The sequence below is a fragment of the Trematomus bernacchii genome, unplaced genomic scaffold, assembly GCF_902827165.1.
Source record: "Trematomus bernacchii unplaced genomic scaffold, fTreBer1.1, whole genome shotgun sequence".
Taxonomy (NCBI): Eukaryota; Metazoa; Chordata; class Actinopteri; order Perciformes; family Nototheniidae; genus Trematomus; species Trematomus bernacchii.
In genome coordinates this window covers 4,533,493-4,544,741 of record NW_022987564.1, presented here as the reverse complement: position 1 = coordinate 4,544,741, position 11,249 = coordinate 4,533,493, and the positions used below count along the sequence as shown (strand labels likewise).

At 41.4% G+C, this 11,249-nt stretch overlaps 1 protein-coding gene across 2 annotated transcripts in view; it reads left to right on the top strand.

Annotated features, from left to right (window-relative positions):
- The first annotated feature begins 686 nt into the window (after window positions 1–686).
- Window positions 687–11,249, top strand: part of adcy2b (adenylate cyclase 2b (brain)) — a 52,349-nt gene continuing 41,786 nt past the window's right edge. The window contains exon 1 of one of the 2 annotated variants that reach the window (XM_034125377.1): window positions 687–1,295. In XM_034125377.1, coding sequence (XP_033981268.1) covers window positions 1,029–1,295 — 267 coding nt within the window. In that variant the 5' untranslated portion in view covers window positions 687–1,028. The remainder of the gene's footprint in view (window positions 1,296–11,249) is intronic. The other variant, XM_034125375.1, reaches the window with a different exon arrangement.

Below are 11,249 nucleotides of genomic sequence, written 5' to 3'. Positions count from 1 at the left end.
AAAGGGGCAAAAATGAAATCGAGGAGGAGGAGGAGGAGGAGAGGGAATATTGGGTATTTGGCTCGTCAGATTCTATTTAACTCCCACCGCTGACACAACAGTTACTGCCGCTCTCAAACTTTCACTCATTACCAGATCTCTCTCCTTCCCCCTCCTTGGAAGCGCTGGTCTCTCTTCCTCCCACTCTCTGTCTGTCTCCTGAGGTTCTTCCTTCCTGACTTTGTTTCTTCTTCCTCTTCCTCCCCGTCCTTCCCCCTTTCCTTGTGTTTTTCTCTTGCTCGTCTTTTTATCTCGTTGCCGGCTGCTGCATGGCATTTCATTCTCTTTCCCTCCACACTCTGCTGCTACTCTTTTCTTTTCTTTTTTACACAGCTGTTACAACCACTCACACACACATGCTGACAAACACACACACGTCTTCTTCATCTCTTCTCTTCTGCCAACTCTCTTATGTAAAAAATCTCTTCTTTTGCTGTATCTTGCAAACACCATCTTGAGTCTCCTCAATCTCACACATCACCATTCTCACATTGTTGGAGGTACAGCACACACACTTTTACCCAGTAGCTCTCCCCCACCACACACACATTAGTACACACCCTCTCTCCTCTCATTCCTCCCTCCCAGTTATTCACAATCTCTCTCCCTCTCTCCCCTCAGCTCTCATTCCTCATCTGCACCTCAGCAGAGTAACATGTTGCCTGGTCAGAGCTACAGCGCAGAGGCTCTCTATCCGACTGGATAAACAAGAAGGAGAAGCACGAGGAACTCATCTCTCGCCTTCGCTGTCTGACCATCTTCTCAGAGAGGAGGGAGATTGGTTTTCACACTGTCCTGACTCAGTTTGTCACCTCAAGCTGAAGGAGCGGCAGAGGATGCTGGTAAAAGTTGTCTCTCCTCCACTCAGCCGTGCATCCATCCCTCACAGCTGACCAAACTTTTTTGAAAGCAGAACTAGGAGGAGGTGGACTGTGTGTTTTGGTCAGTAATAATCAAAAGCAGCACCATCCTCCTGGAGGACGCTCCCCATGTGGCAGGAGGCTCTGTGGACCCGCGGACGCTACCTGCTGGAGAAGAGCGATGGCGGCGAGGGTGGCGAGGGGCCCGAGAGCCTGGGGGGGGACGGGGGCCCGGGGTTCCAGGGTGAGGTGTGTGTGGAGGGGGAGAAGCCCCAGGACTGGCTGTACGAGTCGTACTACAGGATGAGCCAGCAGCACCCGCTCATCGTGTTCCTGCTGCTGATCGTCATGGGAACCTGCCTCGCACTGCTCGCTGTGTTCTTCGCTTCGGGACTGGTGAGTGTATGTGTGTGTGTTAACAGTGTGTGTGTGTGTGTGTGTTTTAACAGTGTGTGTGCATAGGTAAGTGCATAGGTAAGTGCTTAGAGGCGTGGGTTAGTGACCACTGAAAAAACTAAACCGTTGAATTAACTGTATTAAAGGTCCCCTATTATGTAAAATCCACTTTTTCATGTCTCTTCTACAGAAACATGTGTCCCCTCTATGTAACGAGATTCTGAAAGTTCCAGGAAAAAAGATTCTCTCACTTTTTGTCCTGATCCATTTATATAACAACCTGTCTGAAAATGAGCTGATCAGATTTTGACCACTTTATGATGTCATAACGATTTTTTTGGGTTGTGTAACCATTAGCCAATCACCAACCAAGGTAACCCCCCCCCCCCCCTTAATCACCTGAATCTCCCCCTAGAGCACCATTGTGTTTTTTTTAACCAAATATCTCTCAGAGGGGCGTGGGGAGGGGCTCCTTATTTTCATCTAAAGTAACAGACAGGGAATCAGCACTTTTGAAACAGGGCTGAAACAGAGGGGATTATGGGATGCTGCAATGATCTGTTTGGTATTTGGAGCCAAACACTTCAGAGACATGTTTTGTATATATCTGAGACCTGTAATATATTGATGAAAAACAGTATAATAGGGGACCTTTAAGTCAACAGATTTCACATTACTGTATTAGGTAAGGTGAAATCAATAATATTAAGTTGAACCTAGTATTGTTTTTATTTAAATGTAATATTATGGCTTGCAACTAACCTAATACAGTTCTGTGAAATCTGTTGACATAATACATTTAAGTATACAGTATAGTGTGATAATATATATGCGAATATAAATGCAGTTTATCGTTGTTTTTTGGGGAGATTCCCTTTTTCACTTTCAATTCAAACATTTAAACTGTAAAGGATTTATTGTTTACTGTGTAGTTTTTGGCTATATGAAAACCTTACATGTCCTTAAGTCCTCTAGCTATTTTACCTACAATATACTTAAAGGCATGCAAGTGATATAATGATGTATGAAAAGACAGTATGGATAGCGCTCTCATGTTTGTTCAATCATTACGATTACGATGCTGAAGTGGACCGATGATTAGCTTAGCATGCAGACCCTAAACACATGGAAACATTTAGTGCCTCTAAAGACACCAAATAACACAAAAACCTGAAGTATGAAAATTACAATTTACCCATTTATGTGTTTTATGCGCTGGACAACTTTTAGGCCAACTCTGTTTTCTACGGTGTCCGACAGGTGCAAATGCTACAACGGCCCAAAACACATTCAAAGGAAGAATATCTTCACCACGTCAAAACACATGCGCAGCATTCACTAAAAGCACTGCACAAACGAAATGCTGCTGTAATAAAAAACTCTGCAAGAAGCTCAAAACTAAACGGAAACGGGACACTAAAACCAGAGGGACCAGAGCGCCTGTTGACGTTCGTGGTTAAGTATTACTGAATGCACATAATTGTGATATTATTCTTCTCCTCTAACTCTTGAAAAGATAATGAATAAGCGTATTTATCATGAAATGGGTCAGCAGTCCAAAGAGAAGCACACCGTCTACAGAACTGCAGACAATAGGAAAATATGGATGGTTTTGAATTATATATGCAATCTTAATCATTTTATTTTGGCCTGTTTTCCAAATCCCAGTTGTGCTTCTTCATGTTAGATGATAACCACAATTGCAGTCAAAAACCAAAGTTGCATTTCTTCTTCCTAAAGAAAATATTTCTCAAAAAACTAAATCTGCAAAAACAAGGTTTGTCAGAATATTGTCAGAGTGTTTGATGTTGTGGAATACTGCACATTTCATTTGAAGCACCATAACAGATTCTGCATGGCTTCAAGCTAAATATGCTATAGATATATATATATGCTATGCCCTCTTGTTAGGATCGCTGAAGTGTCTGAATACGTTTTATATTGCACCCTCACGAGACTGAATGGCCAATGTTCATGTGTGTGTGTGATTATATGTGTGTGTGATTATATGTGACAACAGAAGAGGCTGTAAAGCGACACTTTAAAATTGCAACGCTGGGTTTGCAGAGTGGATGAAGAGCGGGATGAGAGTTTAGTTTGAAGTTGTGTAGGTGTTGTTGCTTTTGTCAACTGAAAAGTGTTGTTTTGGACACAAACACTCAAACACAGGCTATTGTTTCTCAAGTCCTGCTTTTGTGTTTTTTTATGACAAAGCCATACAAAAGGAATCCCACTCACTGCAGTGATGTTGTTTCAGATTGATTGTTTTTGCTGCTTTATGTTCGGGACGACCTATGCTCTTCTCTCTGTAGCGCCTGGACGCTGAAGGCAATCTCTTCAACCGGGCATTATAGAGCGTTGCAATTATGACGTATTTTTGTAGGACGACCCTGAAGTGAGGGTCCCTCGACAAAAGCGATGGGATTTTTCCATTTGATTTTGGAATATTGCAGAAAATAGGCTTTGTAGCAAACCCACACCAGTGTTTCCCACAGATCTGAAATATACTTGTGGTGGTAGCCGACAAGCGGGGGATGCTTGTGGAGCGGAGTTACTGCGGAGCGCATACTTACTTTGGCGGACGTTAATATACCTGTGCGGCCCGCCCAAGTAAAGTCTATGTTTGGGAAACCCTGCACACGTATGATACTTACACTCCTAGTTCAGCAGGATAATCTCTACATGTTAACACCACTTTATGATTTTTGAAGTGTAAATGCAGTAAAAAGCCAAAGTTAATCTATAAACGAACCCCATCACGGTCACATGGCTGCGCGTCACCACCGCTAAGCTAAAGGCGGCTAATGTTTGTCGTGCTGACGTTTAGTTGTTAGCAATCGCTTTTTTAATAACACATAGAAGCTACAAACATTTATGAGTGGGGTATTTACTGTTGTATTTCTTTTGTAGAACAAAATGTAAAGATCTCTTCAGGTTGTGTTAACCACAGATCTTATTTCAGGATTCTTACCACAACCGTCATTTCCAGGTTTTAGGACTCATTCCTGCACCACTCTATTTAGTCTGCAATAAGGGCTGTCACAATACCAGATAGTTACTGCACCATTATTTGCGGCCAATAATAACAATATCATAGTTTAAGAAAACCTTCAAAATGATCATAATGCTATCTGATCTTGACTTTCTATTTTGTCAGTTTGTTTCACACTCGAAAAACAAGTGTGATGGAAAAATAATCTTAGTAACTGTACAAAAACAATAATTACACTAATGGAAAGTGAGTTTTAAGAGGCACTGGATGATAAACACAATATTATCGTAGTTGTATTTATAACATGATATCAATATGAACTTGGGGATTTTAGCCTTTGCAGAACATTTACATGCACACAAACCTTTACAGGAAAGGAAACACCCCAAAACGCATGATAGGGCCTCTTAAATAATCATATATTTATACATTGTGTAGAGACTGGTAATGTTACACCACCTCTAAAACCAGGCGTTGCTGGATTCTGTCACTGAAGTCCTGTTACATTCAATTGAGCTCCACACTGGGGTCGTTCCCAGGAAAACCTCCACCCAAATCGATTCCTTTACTTCTATTTAAGACGAATCAATAGATCTTATTGCCCCGGCCAGGCATCTTATTCTCCATTTTCTACTTCTGGGTCTTCCCAGCTTCACAATCCTAATCTCCTCTAATCATTTCACAAACCAAACAATTATTTCTTACCAATTTGTTCCTATTACAGATAAAAGCCAGACCTGTCTGCAGTTACAGAGTGTGTTCAGTGAGGCGAGTGTATTACTGCTCGACGAAGAAGAATGGCAGGAATAAATAGAGGGTAGGGTTTGAGCTGAGGGCCGGGGAGAGGGGGGGGGAGAAAGGGAGGGAGGAGAGGATGTTGTTGTAACTGTTCTTTATCAGTGAGCCGGCAGAAAGTCAACCAAAGCAGCGCTAATGCTCCCAAAATGACTGCACACTTTTATCTCTCCCTACAGATCAGGGCTGGAGTGAGTGAGTGAGTGCAGTGACATAGATTTCTCCACCCATACTTCACAGTGTGTGTGTGTGTGTGTGTGTGTGTGTGTGTGTGTGTGTGTGTGTGTGTGTGTGTGTGTGTGTGTGTTGTGTGTGTGTGTGTGTGTGTGTGTGTGTGTGTGTGTGTGTTGTGTGTGTGGTGTGTGTGTGTGGTGTGTGTGTGTGTGTGTGTGTTGTGTGTGTGTGTGGTGTGTGTGTGTGTGTGTGTGTGTGTGTGTGTGTGTGTGTGTGTGTGTGTGTGTGTGTGTGTGTGACTGTGTCTTGTTTGGGTGTGTTTCCAAAGGAAGTCTCTCATTTCCTTTTCGGGCTTATCTGCGTTTTTTCCCAAAAATAATTATTTTTTATTTTGGTTGCCTTGAAGTTGTATTCATTGATGTGTGTGTATAAGTATGTGTGTGTCTGTGTGTGTTTGTGCCTGCACTTAACCAGCATTTACATGGTAGTATGCTAACTCAGTGACAGTTTAATCGACATCAATAACATATCTGGTAATGGAACATTGGAAATCTACGCATGACAAGAAAAATGTTCTTTTATTGACTGCAATGTTCATTTCTGTTCATGTTTTTTTACTTTATTACCATTTGCAACACCCACATTAATCTTTGCATTTTAGTCATTTGATTGATCTTTGTATTATTAGTCTGCAATCAATGATTTCTCTCCATCTCGCTGACAGGTTGATAGATGCAGGGCAGTGAGAGCAGGGTGTTTTTGTGATGATGGATCACCAATCAGAAATGTCTGTGAATGAATCACCGACCGAGGTGCGGTCAGAGCCGCGATACAACGAAGCATTAATGTTCTACACGCAAACACAAGACTTAAAATAATAAATGGTGAAGAAATGTGGATATTTTGTTATCAGTTTATAGGTAAATCAAATTGTTCACATTTAATTCCAGTCATTTTACTTCTTTGATAATATGTGTTGTACTCTACCATACATCTCATTCTAGTGTGCTATCTTTACAGAAAATAAATTCAAATCAAAGGAGTATCCATCGGTTTAGTATCAAACTTCCAGGATCTCACAATTGACCAAATAAACAAAGACTTTTCGGTAAAGAACAACAGAGGCTCAGATATTATGTCTTTTAGTCAATAGAGTAGATACAGGTTGAGAACTAAATACTACACTTCCCATGATGCAAACCGTGACAGATCTTTGCTTGCCTGGTGAACACCCAAACCTTATGATATGTTAACCTTATGAATGTTATTTTCTCATAGAGAGCTCTACTAAAGCAACAGATTACATGCCACTTTTATTAGAGGCTAATACCAACTTCCAATGACAGATAAAAAGAGATTAATAAAACACGAATTGCCCCTTTTATTTGAAAGATATTAATCCAATTTAATTGTGATTTTAAATACAAGAAATACTACATTTGCTTTGATTATCAAGTGCTGTTTTGGCGTAAAAGCCTTCAGAATTTTGAAATTCCTAATATTAATGAATCCACCCTTCTTGAGTTACACATTTCCTGAGTGCCATCATCCTTTTCCCATGGCCTTATCCTGTATGTTCCTTATGATTTGGCTGGTGGGAATATGCGCTATTATTTCTGTGTTTCAAACTGATTTGATGCAGCGTCTTCCCACTGCTGTGCCCTCTGACATGGATTATGAAATCTCTATTTCTTCACTGCGTTCCTCCTCCGGGGTGCTGAGGTGAAGAGATGTAAGTTCACAAGAAACAAAACCTCAAGATCTCTCTCAGCAGAAAAAGATATACATGATATACGTCTGAAATATTACACAATGAAATGTGTTGGTGTGTAGATCCGCCAGAATTAACTCACCTTTGAAGTTAATTATATTTTTAAGCATTGAGAGTGGTATCACATTTGACCTTTTATATAAGTAATCAGGAATTGAGATACCAATATGCTTCTGACTGGTTTTAGTAAAGAGGCCCTATTATGCTTTTTGGGGTATTCCCTTTACTGTACTGTTATATCGTTTTTTGTGCACGTAAATGGTCTGCAAAGGCTAAAATCCCTGCATTGGACTCCATTGTTTACTTCCGCGACATAGTGACATCACTACCTAACACTTGCGCTTCTATTGGCTAGCGCTCTAACACATTGTACATGATAGGCTAAGGGGCGGGACATCTCTGAGCGGTTGACCAATCACAACAGAGCCGGCCAGCTAACCAATCAGAGCAGACTGGGCTCTGGTTTCAGACAGAGGGTGAAAAGAGGTGCTGCAGCACAGGCAGTATGAGAAAACATCCCGATAGCAATGAACACATTAAATGCTTTGACAATAAATACATAAAAAAAATTCATCTGTGGAAGCCGTAGCGCTGTAAAAAGCACGACCAATCATCTGAGCCGGCCCGGCTAAAATAACTGGATGGCCTACCTGCCTGCCAGCCTTCCATCTCGTGCACAAACTTATCTCGTGCCCTCATTGGTCATGTGCACGTTCTTGTGTGTTGGAGGAGGGGCTCTGTAAGGAAGTCTGAAGGAAGGGGCAGATTTGTTTCGGCTGCGTACTTTCAAATTCTAGCGCACTCGAGCTGGTTTCTCCATTCTTACCTACCCTACCTTTAAAGCATGGAAACATGACACAGTAGAGGCACAAAATACAAGTATGAACCTGAACATTAGCATAAAAGGGCCCCTTTAATTTATATCATAATATTTTGGGTCAAGGCTCGATGCTCTGACCTGTTTTAGCAAAGGTATGTTAATGTTCCTCCTGCAAATGGAGCACTCAAGTAAAGGTTTGTTGATTATTGATGATTTTCATAACCAAGCTGAAGGCAGAGTGAAGAAATCTGCCACGAGTGCTGCTGCATCATCAAGCAGGATGAATATTAATAAGGCACCAAAACATGTAAAATGCTTACAGTACCATGATTTGAACACAAGCTTCTATGCCACCTCTCCCCCTCTCTTTCTCTGATAATGTATTTGGTGTGTTTTTCTCATTTCACTGCTGAATAATTAGATTCCTGCGTTTCTCTGCCGCTGCTGTGTCTCCCCTTTTTCCTCCCAGTATAATAGCTGGATAAGCCAGACTGGGCTAAAAAAGGAAATAATTGTTCTGGATGACAATGGAGTATAATATAGCGGGCACAACACCCTGCCTCTACGCCATGTCGAGGGAAATGGCTTTTAAAGCTTTCAAAAGGGTTTTAACAGGATTAGATTGCCAACAATCAGAAATGTGCAGAGTGCAGATGCTTCTCGTTTTATCGTACCACAAAAAAAGTGAATTGTTGAGAGCGGTTATGTGTGAGCATACAGCTAGGATGGGTTTTTGTCACACTCAGGTATCCCTCCGGTGTTTGCAGTCTTTGCTCACATCCTCATTGGGATTCAACGTGCGCTCCGGGCTGACTGTATAGCTGGCTCGGCGTCAGCAGTCATATCCCACGGGATCCCTTCGCCAGAGCCTGACTCACACTACCTCTGCTTCATCATGCTGCTGCACCAACACACAGCAAAAAGATCTCTTCCCGAATTAGCTCAGGTCAAAAAGCTTCTGAAACTGTCAAATCCGCCACAAATATTTAAGTCTGTGACATCTTTTGAGTTTGCTGCCCCGGAGAATTGTTTGTTTAGCGAATCAAACCCATTTCTGTGTCCACATTGATGTTAATTTTGCTGCAAATTTGGTGATATCTAATCATGGAGTGGCTTGCTGATTTAAAGGTCCCCTATTATACTGTTTTTCATCAATATATTATAGGTCTCAGATATATACAAAGCATGTCTCTGAAGTGTTTGGCTCGAAATCCCAAATAGATCATTGTAGCATCCCATAATCCCCTCTGTTTCAGCCCTGTTTCAAAAGTGCTGATTCTCTGTCTCTTACTTTAGATGAAAATAAGGAGCCACTCCAAAAAGTGAGCAAATCTTTTTTCCTGAAACGTTCAGAATCTCTTTACACAGAGGGGACACATGTTGATGTATAAAATGTATGAAAAAGTGGATTTTGCATAATAGGTGCTCTTTAAGTCTGTGACATATTTTTAGTTCGCTGCCCTAGAGAATTGCGTGTTTAGCGAATCACACACATTTCTGTGCCCACATTGATGTTCATTTTGCTGCAAATTTGGTGATATTTAATGATGGGGTGGCTTGCTGATTTAACATTTACAGAAGCCGAACCCGTCCGTGCAATCATGACTTTTGGAATTAGTTCAAATGGTTTACGTGGGTGTGTGGACGGATCAAGTCTTTGAGAGTGTGTTTAGTGTGTAGAAGCTCTAAGTGCTCTCTTGGAGCAGGTGATGGTAATTTTGCTGCTGTTTCATAATTTACAGTCTGAAGAGGGCAAAAGATCAAAGAGAGTACTTTATTATCACCCTTGACACATTTGTGTGTGCATGTTTGTGGAGTTACGTGTTTGTGTGAATGGGATTTTTGGATATAGAGGGTTTTCTAGTCAGAATCAGGAGAGGTACTTTGGCCACTCAGTGTATAATTATCTGTAGGACACGAACATTCAGAGGTCAGGGACAGGTCAGAGGATGAAAGTGCTAGAGAGGAAGACATTAAAGGGACCTGAAAGGTGTTTCACTCCCCCCATGTTCACATGAATAATTGAACACATGACATGTGTTGCTTACTTTATTTTATCTGGATAACTGCACAGACTTTTCATCATTTTTGCAACAAGAATAAACTGCACTTTTCCCAATGTCGTGTTATTCTGCAGAATTACGTTTCATAACTTGTGTTGTCCAAAACACATACTTATTTTAACCATAACCATGATATTTGAAATATATTTGAAAGGGGACCTATTATGCTCCTTTTCAGATTCCATATTTGTATTTTCTGTCTCTACTGTGACATGTCTCCATGCTTTAATGTTCAAAAAGCTCTTTATTTTTCTCATACTGTCTGTGCTGCAGCACCTTTTTTCACCCTCTGTCTGAAACCAGAGCCCAGTCTGCTCTGATTGGTTAGGCTCTGTTGCGATTGGTCAACCGCTTAGAGATTCCCCGCCCTTAGCCTATCACGTACAATGTGTTGGAGCGCTAGCCAAAAGAAGTGCGAGTGTTACATAGTGATGTCACAATGTTACTGAAGTAAACAAAGGAGTCCAAAGGAGGCGTTGCATGCAGGGGGGAGTGTATTTTGAGAGAAACTCCATCTGGAGGGTACCATGGGATTTTAGCCTTTGCAGACCATTAACATGCCCTAAAACATATAACACACTACAGGAAAGGGAGGCGTTATAGGGCCCCTTTAATACGCATTTCTCATTCATGCACGTTTAAAACTGTGACAAGGAGGAACTACTTTTACCTCTAAATGTATGGAAACAGGATTTTTCGGAGACAGGGTCGGCAGGATGATGGAGGTCTAGTCGGAGTCACAGAGATAGAGATGCTGTGTATGAGTGTGTGAGTGTGTGTTGACAGCTTTAAATGCTGACAGTGTGAGTGCAGAAGTGATGCTGTAGCACATTCTCATACTGTCTGTCTGCCGAACTGTGTGTCGTCTGTTCATCTGTTAGTGTGTGTGTGTGTGTGTGTGTGTGTGTGTGTGTGTGTGTGTGTGTGTGTGTGTGTGTGTGTGTGTGTGTGTGTGTGTGTGTGTGTGTGTGTGTGTGTGTGTGTGTGTGTGTGTGTGTGTGTGTGTGTGTGTGTGTGCGTGTGCGTGTGTGTGTGTTTCATGTTATACATCTATCCAAGGACTGAATGTCCTCAATAGGAAACAAAAGTAAGGGAGCATTTGACTATAGTGGCGTCCATTTTGTGTTAATTTGTATCTTGTTATTTAGGTTTAAGGTTAAAAGATGTTTTTTGGTTAACTCCTGATCGGTTATTGGTTTGGTTTTATGCATTGCAGCAGGTAAATCAGGGCTTGACATAAACCTTTTTTTGCCTTCAAGCCACAATTGGTTTTCCAAAGGCAACTCAGCATTTTCACTATAGCCACATTTTGTTATTGGGGATTTACGGTTTAAGTCAT